The sequence below is a fragment of the Phytophthora cinnamomi genome (genome assembly GCF_018691715.1).
Source record: "Phytophthora cinnamomi strain GKB4 chromosome Unknown Contig94, whole genome shotgun sequence".
NCBI lineage: Eukaryota > Oomycota > Peronosporomycetes > Peronosporales > Peronosporaceae > Phytophthora > Phytophthora cinnamomi.
In genome coordinates, this window is record NW_027151027.1 from 353119 (window position 1) to 368020 (window position 14902).

General features: G+C 53.4%; 1 protein-coding gene across 3 annotated transcripts; it reads left to right on the forward strand.

Moving 5' to 3' along the window:
• Positions 1-643: 643 nt before the first annotated feature.
• Positions 644-14516, forward strand: IUM83_18868 (uncharacterized protein; the record flags this gene model as incomplete). 3 transcript variants are annotated; one of them, XM_067943890.1, is made up of 3 exons in its annotated part: positions 644-1705; positions 9704-12147; positions 14450-14516. In XM_067943890.1, the coding sequence occupies 3 exons, from the start codon at positions 644-646 to the stop codon at positions 14514-14516; spliced, it is 3573 nt and encodes a 1190-aa protein (XP_067783931.1). The 3 variants fall into 3 exon arrangements, with proteins under 3 accessions (XP_067783931.1, XP_067783932.1, XP_067783930.1); XM_067943889.1 differs by lacking the exons at positions 9704-12147; positions 14450-14516 and adding an exon at positions 1980-2018; XM_067943891.1 differs by lacking the exon at positions 644-1705 and having other exon boundaries at positions 10133-12147.
• Between the last annotated feature and the right edge of the window lie 386 nt (positions 14517-14902).

Below are 14902 nucleotides of genomic sequence, written 5' to 3' on the forward strand. Positions count from 1 at the left end.
ACCAAGGAGGTCGTCGTTATCACCAGCACTGTTGCTCATTCCCAGATATCCCACCTCCCCCGACGCGTGCATCGGACGCGTACTCCAGCCTCAGCGCCATGGCGGCACTACCACCACAAGAAGCAGACATGTCTCCCGCACCCGCTGCCGCAATCGCGGGCCCCAACCGCCTCCGCGCCGGCCGAGAAATCCACTTTTGACACTTCCTGTTACTTTGCATGTATAGTCGCCACAGGAGGGTTACAACTGATCTTTTTCAAAATCCCTGTGCAGGTCGCGACTTCCCCTTTCGACTTGAGTGGACCAAGCATGCGCATTAGAGAATCTGCTGCAAACTACAAGAGCCAAGTTTCGCAAGATACTTACAAGCGCCCAACAGATTGTGTTCGATTGTGCAATTGTGTAAGTCGCCGTTCTGAATCCTTTCTGTAAGCAACAACTGAGCCCAGTCATCTATCACAATTGTTTGGGCGAGTAAGTTGTAAAGTGGTTCTGCTCGTGGCAGCGAGCGTCATCATACTCTAGGGTCGGTGCCAAACAGGCAACTTCGGACAAGTCGCATCTTTGCAGACTCCCTTTCAAGACAGACGCCAAGCGACGCGAGTCCCGTCAAGTCCAAGGCCCACACGCTAACTGCTTCGTCATGGAAGCTCCAGCTGCGTCTCTGCGCCTGCGTCTACTGGAGCCGAGCGTGGGTGTCGTGTCCGGCGGCACTCGCGTGGTGCTGCACGGCGTCGGGTTCCGGCCAGCGCCGCACTCGCTGACCGTCCGCTTCCGGGTGAACCTGCAAGACCCCGACGACAACGACGTCCAGAGCGAAGGTGTCCACGTGGACACAACCGACCACATGTTCTGGACCTCTCGGCAGCCCATGTCCAACACGGTGGACGTCAGCGGACGATTTCTGCTGGGAACCCAATTGGAGTGCGTGCTCCCGAGCTTCGAGCGCCAGGCCAAGCGCGCCATCGCGGCCCGCACGAGTCTCGCGGCGTCCTCCGCATCAGTTAACAGCGCGCCGCAGCTGGTCCCTCTGAGCGTCGAGGTGATCCTCAATGGCGGTGAACAACGGTCCAACCCATTGACGTTCAAGCTGCACCAGCCGCTCGAAATTCGCCGCGTGTGTCCTCAAAGCGTCCTCATGGCCAACCCAGCCGTGGTCGTCACAACGACGCTGAATATCCTGAAGTTGCCCATTCCTGTCCTCAGCCGAACGACGACCAAGACTGGACCGAAACCTCTGGAAGTTCTGGAAGAGATGAATTCATTACCCGTGTTTGTTCGAATACAGCAAACTTCGGAGCGAACGGGAGCGGTGTCTGAGCAGATGAGAGAGGGACAGTGGAAATTGTCCCCCCTTGGGGTCTACGAGGTGGAATTCGATGCCGCCACGATGGGGTTTGGAGCCGCTAGTGTGGAGCTCAGCTTGAATCGCGTGGATTTTTTCCGATGTCGGAGTGACGCACCGCCTGAGGGGTACGGCTATCGAGTAATTCGAGACGTGGCTTTACGAACGGTGGAGCCTGCGTGCATCAGCGTCACGAGTGGACAGGTTACAGAGGTGAAGTTGGCTGGGGATGGATTTGTAGATACAGGGGATATTGTGGTGGCACTGATGCAGAAGGAGTTGCCAGCTCAATTAGTGGCGGAGGGCATTGGAGATGGAATCCTGGTTAAGAAGGCAGTTGCGAACACGAAAGAGATTCAGGTAGCACAGCTCAACGCGACGTACTACGGCAAGAATGAGATTCGATGCACGGTTCCGGCAAACATGTCGTTTGGGTGCACTTCTTTCAGTGTCTCGTTGAACGGAGGCAGGCAATTTGGACAGGCACGCCTTGTCGGCTTGCTGTATCGCGATCGTGCATTACATGAAATATCTCCGGGTAGCAGCAGTTTAGCAGGTGGAACTCAACTGGTGATCCGCCACGCATGTTTGACGTTGGAGGATGTTGACTCGTTTTATCAGCTGCAACGATTAGATCCGCCGCGACGAATACGAGTTCGCTTCCAGCCGATAAGCTACAACTTGGGTGATGTTGGTGGAGCGCTAGCCAAGGTGGTGACTGCCGAGGCTTCAGTAGATACGCCTGGAGTGTTAATTTGTCGAACGCCAAACTTTATGGATCATATTAAAGCTTTGAACAGTTTGAGATCGGGTGGAGGTAGCGAAATAGATAGAGATAGCGTGCCGTATATGTGGCGTTTTACAGTGGGAATTGCGTTGGGTGGCGAGATGTTCCAGGGTGCACTGCCGTTTGTGTTCTACCTTCCTCCGGTAATTCGCTCGCTGTCGCAACACCACGGACCTGCGTCGGGGGATACCTGTGTGAAGCTACGAATGAAGCACAAAGTTCCACCAAAATTAAAAATGTTTGTGCGCTTCTCAACTCTGGATTTCGCTACCACTATGACTGTCGAAGGCCACCCAGTGACATGGCGGAGTGAAAATGCGGAGTTCACATCCGATGATGTCGCCGACAAAAACAGTTCTGTGCCCTCGGAATCAGTACTTACCCGCCGTGACCTAGACGAAGACCCCGAATACTTAATTGCGTGCCAGACACCTCCATGGGCAGATGAAAGCGCTAGTGATGAGCCCCACTTGACTATTGTCCAGGTTTCGTACGACACTGGGGTCACATTTTTCCCCGCTATTGATCCCCCGCCATCAGCAACACAGTCCAACCCGTTGACCAAGGATCTGTCGTACTTGTGCTTCCTATTTTACCCGCCTCCGATCGTTCGTACTGCAATACCTTTGTCTGCAGATATACTAGGTGGGAGCTACATTCGCCTCCTGGGAGAACACATCATAGATCACGGGGCCCAGCCGTCCGTAATTTTTGAGTCGCCGACGATGAGCCGCAAGGTGCCGGCTTTCGTTGAAAAGGGTGAGCTGAGATGTTGCGCTCCGGCGTTTAATGTCGGGCTAGCGCGCGTCTTCGTGTCGCTCAACGGTGAGCAGTATACCCTTTGCGAGCTCCACGATCCCGAGACGCATGCGCCGCTGGAATTTATTTTCTACAGCTCGCCCACAGTAACGCGTATTAGCCCGCTGTGCGCATGTGTGCGGCAATCTAGTGAACTGACGATATTTGGCACAAACCTCATCGAGACGGAGCGGATTAAAGTTCGGGTGAGTTTTCCTGCAAATGCGCATGGATCAGGACGACGACTGGTTTTCAAGGATGTCTCCGGAACAGCTCGCGATGGCGTTATCACAGCTAAGACCCCTCAGTTTTCCGAGGACTATGCGAATCAAAATGCGTACGTAGACGTCGCATTGAACGGCGCTGATTTTTCGGGGACTTCTGTTCCTTTGAGGTATTTCTCGACTTATGGGATCACACGTGTGGATCCGTCGCTAGGCGCTTTTGAAGTGCCCGTGACTTTGACGGTGTATCTAGCGCCCGTGATTGTTACGGACAAAATGCTCGTTCGAATCCGCTTGGGGGTCAATAGGGCAGCAATCGAGCATGACGCTAATGACAAGGAGGATCGTGAGGCGATGTTCGGACCTGTTGAAGCCATTACCTGGACTCCATCCAGCGTTGAATTTAAGGTTCCACCTTTGAGTACGCTTGTCGAAAGCTTATCAGCGCTAACTACGGCATATCTGGAGGTATCCTTTGATGGGGTACGTTTCCACGGGGTGGGTAATTTACGAGACCACTATCATGTGTACAATATGCCTCAACTTACTTCTGCAACACCATTGTTTGGCGTTACCGATCGCGAGACGAAGATTATTGCACACGGAGTACACATGCGGCCTGGAGATGTTGTCAAACTGAGCCTGTTCCTGGAATCGACTCTCATGGAGAAACCTAAAACGAAAACTAGAGGGCGGCGTTCAGCTGCACGAGCAGCACCCGTACCGATGGCCACAGTCATAGCAGAGGTAAACGCCAAGCGACAGCGACTAACCTGGACCTGCCCCTCACTTGTACAGCTTCGTGCCAGCCCAGATCGACAATTCGCCCCACTAGTAGCTACCGCGCCCGTAATTACAAATGGCCAGCCAGATCGCCGCGTTCAAGGTGATACAGTCGGAGGAATGTTGCTACCCGAGCGGGTGCTCATGCAGATCAGTGTTGTGGACGGCCAGCCAACCTCTCTTCCTTTCGTATTTCGCTACTACCGAGCGGCGACACTTGTGGCTATGAATCCGCGCGTTGGTTACGTCTGTAGCGGATCACTTGTTTCATTTGAATTTGCAGAGCGCATCGCCACCCCCACCGTTGACTTTCGTTTCGGGGACAGTCTCCCGATGAGCGGGCGAATTCGGGATGAACGATTCGTGGAGTGCTTCTCGCCAGAGTTGTCCGCGGGTCCTCACAACGTTAGCGTCTCCTTTAATGAGCAGCATTATGAACCGGCTGTGCTGGTTGAGCAGCCACTAGACGCACCAAAAGGTGACGAACCACCACCGACTTCCGCCGCTACTTTTCATGCGTTCCCGCTCCCAGTGTTCGTGCTCCCTCCTGCCGGTCGAGAGCGCGTCTACGCATTTGGGCCCACCTCGGGTGGAACTGTAGTCGTCATTAAAGGCATGGGGTTTGTACCAGACACCAAGATATACGTTCGCTTCGCTTCGCAATTCACCGACGCCTTTGATGGAGAATCTGAGATCATAGTGACTGCCAAGGTTGTGGATAACGAGACAATTCGGTGTATCTCCCCGCCATCCATGCGCCTGGGCCGCGTCGTTCTCCATGTGTCTTACAATTTGCAGCAGTTCAGCGATTCAACCTGCTTCTTCGAGTATCATGCGCCTACGCGCTACAGCGCGAAAGGAACGCTGTGCGGACCTATCTTAGGTCAAACACCGCTACGGCTATTTGTCGAGGACTTAAAGGGACTGCCAAGTCTCACGCGATTGCTTCAGTGCGTTGTTCGGTTCGAAAGTGAGAAACGGCAAGAAACTCGACACACAGTGGATATTGATGCGCAATTTGATCTGGAGACGCGGATGATATCCTGCATTACACCAGCCTGGCCTTCAAATGAGCTAGTTGGGCTACGCGTCTCACTCGCTCGTGGCGAAGGCGAACTGTTTGAAGACACACGAATTAAATTTCTCTTTTATGATCCACCCGAGGGTGTGATCAAGATTGAGCCATCAGCCGGTCCCATTGAGGGTGGAACTGAGGTGCTGGCATGGTGTGGAAGTATCGTGGAGACTGGCGAAATAACTGTCTCGATTCAGCTGTACAAGGATGAATATGAGTGCCCGATCACTAAAAGACGCCCAAGAGAGAGCGTAGTGGCAGGGATGCACACCTTATCGCCCCTGCCGCCGCAAAAACGGAGGTTGAGCAGCAGGGAATCCATGCAGTCGATGTTAGTTAGAGGTGAAATCGTCGGCGAAGCTGTGCGTTTTGTGGCTCCAGCAGTGGAGGGGCCTTGCACGGCAGTTTTGAGTATTTCGCTGAACGGCATCAATTACACATCAACTCAAAGCCCACTGAATTTCACCTATTACGTGGAACCGATTCTTCATCGGATCAATCCTGGGTGGGCAGCTATGGAGGGGGCTAACGATGCGCTTGTGCTGGAAGGCGAGCATATCCGCGATTTTGGTTGCAGACTGCTGGTTCGCTTTAGTCTCCAAGATGACAAAGAAACGGATGAGAACGGTGTAGTGGTTGGAGCGCGGTTCATTCCGAACTCGGCGGCTTCTGCGTCGGGTGATGGAGCTTTGCAGTGCATTTTTCCAGCTGCTCCTCCAGGATTTTATGAACTCGAGGTTAGCCTTAACGGGCAGCAATTCTCGAGATCACTCTATGTGAGCAAAACGTTCGGCAATTTGAGTGGAACTGCCTGCACCGCACTCCTTCCGTTCAGACACTTCGGTTCGCCCTTCTGTCTGGCCACTGCGACCGGACCTGCAGCAGGGGGGTCTACCGTGGTTTTATTTCTAGGTGGAAAGTTATTGAAGGTTCTTTCGCGAGAAGCGAAGTGCCAGGTGCAATTTTCGCCTATTCGAGGTGTGGAGAGAATGGTGCGTCCGCCCCCTTCAAACCCTAACGGCGGAACGAGCCCTATCAAGGCATCCACCAACGTTGCTGCAGAAGTCATTTGCATGCTTGGTGAAATTGATCACGCCAACGCCCGAGTTACATGTCGAGCGCCACTACTACGTGTTGCCTGTGTATCGCTTGTAGACATTCTACTACCGAGTAGTAGCGGATCTTCGTCGGCGTGTCTGCTCTTTGGCGTTCGGCAAAGTGAACGGGAAAAATACTATTCGTACGAGTCTCCAAGCATTACCGAAATTGCACCAAGCTGCGGTCCTACATCAGGCGGGACACAGCTTGTCATTGAAGGAGCTAACATTCTGGACACGGCACAGATATTTGTGCGCTTTCGTTCCAGTGTAAATGAACGCGAATTTGTCCTCGTGCCCGCTCGATACAGCCGCACATTTCCTGGCGGGTCAACTAGTGCGTCACCACTTATCATCTGCAACACCCCTCCAGTCGAGTTTGTTGATAAGGCGTTATCCAGCGGCTCCGAATTGGCCGGACAGAGTACCGCCCTGCTACCCCCACAAGCTCAGCCGTCGCCCCGCATGCGTGAAGGTGCTGCTGCGGGTAAGGTGCGCACGCAGACGTACCAAATGCTAGCGGAGCAAAGCCTTCGAGTCCAGCGAGCATGCCTTGCTCACGGAAACAACGATAATGATTTAGCTAGCCTCGGTGTCCTACGAATAACCCGTTCGGCAGTGAAGAGTACTCCTCGAGGCAACTCGGAAGCCGCTACTAATGAAGGTGGAGCGACGGTGCTCGTGGACTTTTCGCTCAATGCTGGAGAACAGTTCATTGCGCATAGTGTTCGCTTCCACTACTATCCGGAGATTGAGCCGCATCAGGTCAAGTGGTCGCCTAGACACTTGCCTACACAGTGTTTAGGAGGGCGTCAAGCTACAGATTCACGGCTGCTCGCCGTGACTTTACCCAAGTCATTCAAGCTAACAGACTCACCCGAGCGCGTGTGTTTTCGCTTTGACGGCGTCGATGCTAATCCACTGGTAACAAAACGGCGCCGCTCGTTTGTTCTGCTCCATGAGACGGACTCACGAACGGAGTTGGTTATTCCTAATCCTCCTAAACTGCAGAGACAGTCGACTTTGCGGCGTTCAAGCACCTACTTCAAGAACAGCATCATGTCTCCTGACAACGAAAGCTTCGCCTCGAGTCCCCCAATGACTCCGGTAAGCGGCACCCCATCTTCAGCGCGTCGTCCGGCGATTGCTGGGATAGCGACGAATAATGCGTCGGCTACACCCGAACCGACTTCACCTCGTCCAGTAACTGCGGGGTCGTCTCCTTGCATTGCAGCAAAAGTTGTCAGTGCTAACGAGGCGGCTTGCGCAGTACCGGAGTTCTCAAGTCCTGGGGCTGTTCAAGTATTCTTTTCGCCGAACGCGCAACAGTTCGTGTGCCTAGGTGAGCTGCTGTTTCATCCTGCGATGACCATCAAAGACGAATACCACCACGCGACTTTCCGCTTCTGCTCAAACGTTGGTGGCAGTCCATTTTCCTTGCAATGCTCGCCCTCTACTGTGCTGAAGTATCTGTCGCCAGACGATATGACAACTGCAGAGAAGAAGCACGTGCAAATTCAAAATCTCGGGCTTAGAAAGTGTAGTGTAGCTTTGGAACAGGCGAGATCGAAGATTCCGCATATTCCCCAAGACTTGGAGGAGCAAACTGGCATAACTATTCGTGAGGATGATGACGAGTGCGGCAGCGATCAAGATGAGGAAGTGTCAGAATCTGTGGCCGAAGCTAGCGATCCAGCAACCACGGATGGGAATCTAAATGATGGCGAGAACGACCGGGCTCATCAACACTTCGAGCGGTGGAAATACCGCTTGTTTCACTCTACGCAACTTTTTCTAGTGCCGTCGAATCTAAAGCTCCTGAAGCGTGTAGTTGTGACGGCAACTCGGGTGGATAACCAGTGCGAGGTTGGTAAAATCACTCCAGATGATGCAGGGTGCTGTCTATTTGACACCTACAACTGGGGCGAGCAAGTGTTGCTGAGTGCTGCTCTTCCATCATCCAATGGATACTCTTCTTACTCCACAGTGTACGAACTGCCCGCAGACCACGAAACGATTCCTGTAAACACAAGGACGTGTCTCGTGATGACTCAGCTACCGGCTCCGCCAAAGCTAAATATCGCTGCAATCGGTCCGAGTTCAATCGAATTTACCGTTCTAGTTATCGATCCCAGTGGAAAAGAACTCGAGGAGGGCGTTGCAGTCTCATCGGAGCCTGAAGTGCAGGAAAGCACTAAGAGCTACGTAGTATCGCTGGATCAGAAGGTCGTTATGGACTTAATGTGCGGGATGTGCTACGTGTGCGTTCACTTTGGCTCTGTAGACAGCGAAGCTCAGGGAAGTATTTCAGACCAAGATACAGCAAACGTACAAGTGCTTGTATCAGACAGCAATGGTGTGCAAGTTTGTCTGTGTGGTCCTCCAGTCGAAACTGCTGTGTGGGTAGTAGCACGACTGCAACCCAAAATCGATCCGGCCAGTACAACCGACCAGCCTGCACGAACTGTGATTGAACCCGCGGACATTCTGGTTCAGGACGCCAAAGACCAGATGTCGAAATTGAAAGACGCTTTAACGAAGCTCGCGCTGTCGCCCAAGCGGTCCAACACTGTGACGTCCCAGTCGTACACAGTTCCAGTCACGTTCGACTTCACCAGCGCTGACTCGACTCGTTGTAGTTCTGCATCGTCGCGGGCACGATTAGTGCTTTCTGGTTCCGATAATTTTCGGACTTTGTTGGCGCTTTCACTCTCACCACAGATCAGGAACGGCCCTACGGTGACTTTGGAGTGCACGATGCCTACACTGGCGTTTAGTGGCTCTGCTGTCCTGACCGTAAGCTGTGGCGGTGTCGTGTTCTCGAACAGCGTGATGGTTCACTGTTACAACCCCAGAAGCTGGCGGGTGCTGGCGCTCTGTCCTCCGTGTGGCCAACTTCCCACCGTTCTCGACGCGAAAGAACCCCATGAATACATGACGTTGCGACTCAAAGGCGAACACTTTGTCGAGAACCGCAAGATCCTGGTGCGCGTGTCAGACAAAGAGCGGTTCTTCACAGCGTCCGGAAGAGTTGAGCAAGTTCATATGCTAAGTTTACGAATTGCTGCAGTGAAGAACTTGCGCTCGTTGTTAACGCCGCTTGGTATTGGGACTCAAGCAACAAATTCCACTAGCGGGGTCTCGCAGAAACGTGATGATAGTAGATATTTGAGCTCTATCGTCGGCGGAACTGCCAGTGGTGGCTCGATCGTTGCTGTCGGTTCGACATTCACCTTCACGTTGCGAATCGAATGTGGAGATCAAAGATTGTTTGCCTCCTGTCGGGAAGTTAGCGTGTTTGCGGCTATTTCTTCGGACTCAGTTTTGAGCTGGGAGGAAGAGTTTGAAGTTCGAATTGCCTCTGATCGGCGTGATCCGTTGCTCTTAACTGCAGAGCTTTCTGAACCATCATTACCGAAGCCTCTCGAGCTCGCCCAGGCTTGGGTTCCGCTCAACAGTATACAAGAAGGGTCTTCCGAAATCCGACGATACACAGCGCGCTTTGAAGAGCATTTCAAGCGTGGTAATTATGCTGGGAATGAAATGACTAATACAAGTAGCGGAGTAAATACCGAGGTTGATCTGCTACTTCAGTTGTCACCGCTGATGCTGCATGCGGACTATATCGTCTGTCAAATCCCGTACCCGCTGCTGGTGCAGTTGTCACCTCAGGCACTTGATGTGCAGGTGTCGTCGGGCGATGGATTCTACTCCACACCGCAGTCATTCCTGGTGTACAAACCACCCACCGTGACGCAGACAACTCCAAGCGTTCTGCCTCGGTCTGCAGGTGGTGATGTTATAGTTACCGGTACCGGATTCGTGAATAGCGGCCGCGTGTGCGTACGGCTGTTTGCGTTCAACAAGAATCGCTTCAAGAACAATGATGAAGCCCAGCGTGCGCTCGCGATTGTTAACCGGGTAACGCGCCAGCGAACGGAAAGTACAAACGACGGGTTCTTAGTTTGCTTCACACGGGACGTGGAGGGCTCTTTCATCTCGAGTACAAGCATCAAATTCAGGATGCCAGCTCACCTGACGAGTTACAACGTCTACTACTCGTTATCATTTGATGGACACTCTTTCACGGAGGCATCGCAGGCATCAAGTGTGCTGATGTTCAGCATAAATGCTGTAACTCCGAAGGGCGGGCCGATTTCGGGCAACACCTACACAACAGTGCACGGCACCAACATCGACGCATGTTTGTCTTCTCGGATAGGATTGACGCCTTTAGTTCGAGTTACGTGGAAACGTGGTGCTCGAGACCTCGAGCACGTGATGGTACCGGGTGAATTTTACCCGCATGAAGACTCTGTGTACTTTTACTCGCCTCAGAGCAAGTTTGGGTTATATAGCATCGCCGTGAATGTCGAGCTAGCTTTGGTAACTCAGCAATGCGCTACGACTCCGGGTGGTGCGGAAGGGCTCCCACGATTCGGTCGTGATGAGGTTTCGTTTGTCATGTACAAGACACCGGTGATCAAGTCAGTCGCTCCGCTAATCGCACTTGTATCTGGTCTCTCGACTACAGAAGTGATCGTTCAGGGCTTCGAAGAGAAGGCTGTTAGCAGCATGAGGCTGGCCCCTAAACTGCGCTTCAAGCGTCGAGGCCAGATGCAAGTATCGGATGCCCAGCTCGTGTCCGAATCGCGTTTTGACTGCGTGGTGCCGCGTTTCAACGTGACCAATGCTGTTCCTACAGAACTTCCGCTGTCTGTACTATCTGGATTTGCTCCAACACCGAGGCTTCGAGGTGGAGGCAATGCCGGTGGGTTTAGCCCAAGACGTTCTACTGGTCCACCCAAGCTTTGGACTCGTATAGCGGGAGTCTTTGTGGCGTTGCTGGGGGCGCGAAATCTACGAGCGTCGAAGAAGAATGCGTGCAATCCGTTTGCTGTGGTTTATGTGGGTAAGACCCAACTGAAGAGCACGCGCAAGGATGGAGCGTTCTCCCCCGTGTGGAATGAGCTGTTCGACTTTGAATGGGCTGCGGGTGGTAATCCAGCTAGTCTGCCGTCTGTGCGTGTGGTGCTCGAAAGTCAATTAACTGCCGACCAGAGCGAGAGCCTTGGGCATGTCGAGCTCATGTTCCCCGTGAAAGAGCAACTTGCACAGCCTTTTGCGCTACGAGCGTGGTTCCCATTGCGTCGCATTCGTGGGAAGTACGCTCGGAAAGAAAACGAGGTGGTGGTGGCTCAACCTCGGCAGTCAAAGTCCAAGAAAGCAGCTCCAGTACCAGCCACCGCACCAACTTTGGGTGAAGTGGAGCTCGCAGTCGCGTTCGTCCCCCCTGTGATGCAGACGAAGAAGAACAAAAGGGCACTGCGGACGTCACTCATCTCCGTCATCTCGACGCACCCGCAATCAGGAAGACACTCTGCTGGGAAGAACCGGCGTGAGAGTGCTCTGAATGCGAAGAAGGAGAAGCTTCTCCGTGCTTTTCGTCAGCGTGGGGCGCCAGTGTCACTAGTGCCTACAGAGCTAGCAGTCGAGTTAGCCCTCAATGGCCAGGACTTCTGGTCCGTAGCACCGTCGAATTGCTACTCGATCCTGACCCCCATTGTGCTGGATGTCGAGCCAAAGTTTGTCTGTATCAGAGGCGGCTCGCTCTTGTATGTTACGGGAAATAACTTTGTCAACTCCGGCTACTTGCGCGTAGCTTTCGCGGTGCTTTCAGACGAAGGCACCACTCAGAGTGTCCGCAGTGAGCGCACGGTCGTTGTGGAAGCCAAGTTCCGCTCCAGTACCAGTCTTGTTTGTACTACGCCGCCACTGCTGGACTTAGCCACAGAGTCTTCGTATGTGAACGTGTACGTATCCGTGAATGGTACAGACTTCGACAGTATTGCGCTCCCTAAGCAGCTCACAAAACTCGAAGCAGCTGCGCTTGCCGCGGAACCTGTGACCTTAACTCCAAATGTTGATGAACGGATTGGAGAAAGTGATGAAACCATCGCTGAGAATCCTCCACGGAAGAGTCCGAGGGGAACTGCCGCGAATGTATCGGAGAGTGCAGTAGCTCTCGTCAGCGGACAGTACGTGGTTGACTGGAAAAAGGTGATCAAACTATCGCGAACTGGCTCAACTGGGGCCAAACAACCTGGTCGGTTCTCACCGACTAGGTTAGTCACCTCGACCAGACACGGGAACTACTTGCTGGTGCCGCAGATTCGAGTTTATTTGGCTCCCAAAATCACGCGTGTACGGCCGACGGATGGCATTTACACCTCTCATCTGACACTTGACGGAACCAACTTCACAAACACGGGTATCGCTATTGGTAAGTCCTGTATCTATCGCCTCTCCCGAAGCAAAAATGGCTAATATTTTACTGTTCGTAGCACGCTTTACAACCCAAGCCGTCGACCCTGAAGTCCGTACAGCTCGACTTATTGTCGTGTCCAGTACACGCATGGAATGTAGCGTGCCCGACTTTCCGAGAGGGGTGATCGTACGGATCGCGGTGGCTATGAACGGTGTCGAATTTGTACAGTGTCCCGGTGAACTGCGAGTATTCCAGTCTCCACGGTTGACGGAACTGTTTCCGAACTGGGTTTCAGCGACTACGACGTTAGAGCTCGAGCTGCGAGGCATCAATCTCACCGCTGCGATCACTGCCTCCCCCATGGATGACAACAACCGTCAAAACGATACTGCCAGCGTCCAAGTTTCTTTCACCAGCAGTCGCGGCAGGAAAGTCATCCGCGGCACATGTGAGAACGGACAGGTGCGCTGCCCAATTCCAAGGGAGATATTGCAAGTATCAACACTCGGTCGAGACAAATTGTCGTCCCACTCGCCTACAGCGATGACATCCCCCATTCTTGTAGATATTTGGTTGGGTGGGAAACACAATGCGGTACGTTTCCATGATGGGGTTATAGTATTTCTTGTTCTACAGCTATTTTACTAACCATCTCACTTGTGGCGAATAGTTCACCGGCTCGCCACTGCCGTTGAATGTGTATCGAGAAATCCCCACGGTTCACTTAGTGTCCCCGATGGATGGACCGGTTTATGGGGGCTTTGCTGTCGTAATTGAAGGCCGCGGGTTCATCGACACGGGCAGAATCATTGTGCGGTTCCAACTCTATACTGACCCGCAGCCGCAGGAAACAACCCCTCGCGTCGAAGAGGAGAACACATCTCAACAAGTACCAGGATTATCGCCGGTCAGGAGCGCAAGTTTTATTGATAAGCGTCAAGGTGAAAGAAGTAAAGAGGCTGACAAGGCCAATGCGGAGGCATTGCCACTTGTAGCGGAGCCAGCAGGATTGCACGTCGACGTGGTGGCAAAGTTTGTATCTTCCGAGCGACTACTTTGTCAAGCTCCTTCGTTCCCCCAGGAAGGAGTGTACACCGTGCTGGTGGCTTTGAACAGCGTCGAGTTCAGTCGCATTAGTGACGGCTCGTGGTTCCTATCGTGGCAAAACTGGCAGAAGCGAAAACGATTGCTCTCTCACGCGTTATTTTCTCGCGCTACAGCAACGGACGAGGCCGCGTCAGCCGCAGCGATCTCTGGCGCTGCAGCAGCTTCGGCATCCCTGGCCGAAGACGACGTTGAGCGACTGCGGCGGAAGTCGAGCTTCATGCTACCGAAGATCAGAAGTACGATGAATAATTCCTCGCTTGGTGAGCCTTCGTCTGCTTCGTTCAAAGTGAAAAGCATCGATTCGGTGTCGGAGGAGAGCATTTCAGCCGAGGACGCCGAGGAAGCGCTGATGAAAGACCCACGACTACTTCAGTGGCAGCCGACATCAACCATGGAGGCCAGAGTCAGTGGTCGACCGCTGTTGTCGCTGCTTGAATACTTATTCAGTGTTCGTGAGACGCAGCAATTTATCTGTCGGCGGGTGCGTGTGGCCTTCAGAATTCAAAGTGCTAAGACTCAAGGCACGAATGAACCAACTGATACCGTGCCCACACTTCGCTTCCCGTCTTTTGTGGAAGCTATTCGCATGGTGTTTCCTAGCGCGCTGATGCGTGACCTCGAAGAACTCTGGCACGCTGCTGAGCATCGACCGGATGGAACCATGACTATCAAACAGCTCCTACGTCGGTTGCTGCGCAATGCTGCGCCTGACCAGCGTAGCTCGAGTCCGGAACCAGGGCCAACCCACTATGATCCGCGATACAGCATCGTGACTTCGCGGGAGACGGCAGCGATTATCTTGCCACCCGTCGTGCAGCCAGAACACATCCTGGATCCGCCGTCTGCGTTGTTCATGGACTACGATGCAGCTGTGCAAGCGGTGAAGCCTCGCCCGCCTCGTCCAGTTTTCCGGAAGCGGAAGTTCAATACGTCGTGGTGCAATCCTGTTGTCGAAGGTGCGCCAGAACCAACGCCACCAAGTCCACGCCCAACCTCGGATACGAGCCGAACGCGACCAAGTCCACGAACTGAAGTCGGTGCCGATGAACCAAGCGCGCCACCCGCTGAAGAGAAGGCTAACTCCATTGGTGACATGGTTACGTCGATTACTTCCGCCACCGATGAATCGATTGTCGAAGCTCACAAAGATGACAACTCTAAGGTAGTTATGGTCGAGGCGAATAAACGTTCTGGGCAGCAAGTCGGGCGTGACCAGAGTGCAGTGGGTAAGGAGGATGTCATTCGGACACCTCGATCTCTGGCACAAGCGACAATCGCTTCCAACAACAAGCGTGTACGAAGTCCAAGGAGCCCAAGAGAGTCGAGACCTACAATTTCTACCCCTGCTCAGGCAGCACCAGCGAGTACGAGTCCATCGGCGGTGATGCCTCGCCAGAGCACTTTGAGCGGGCCGAACC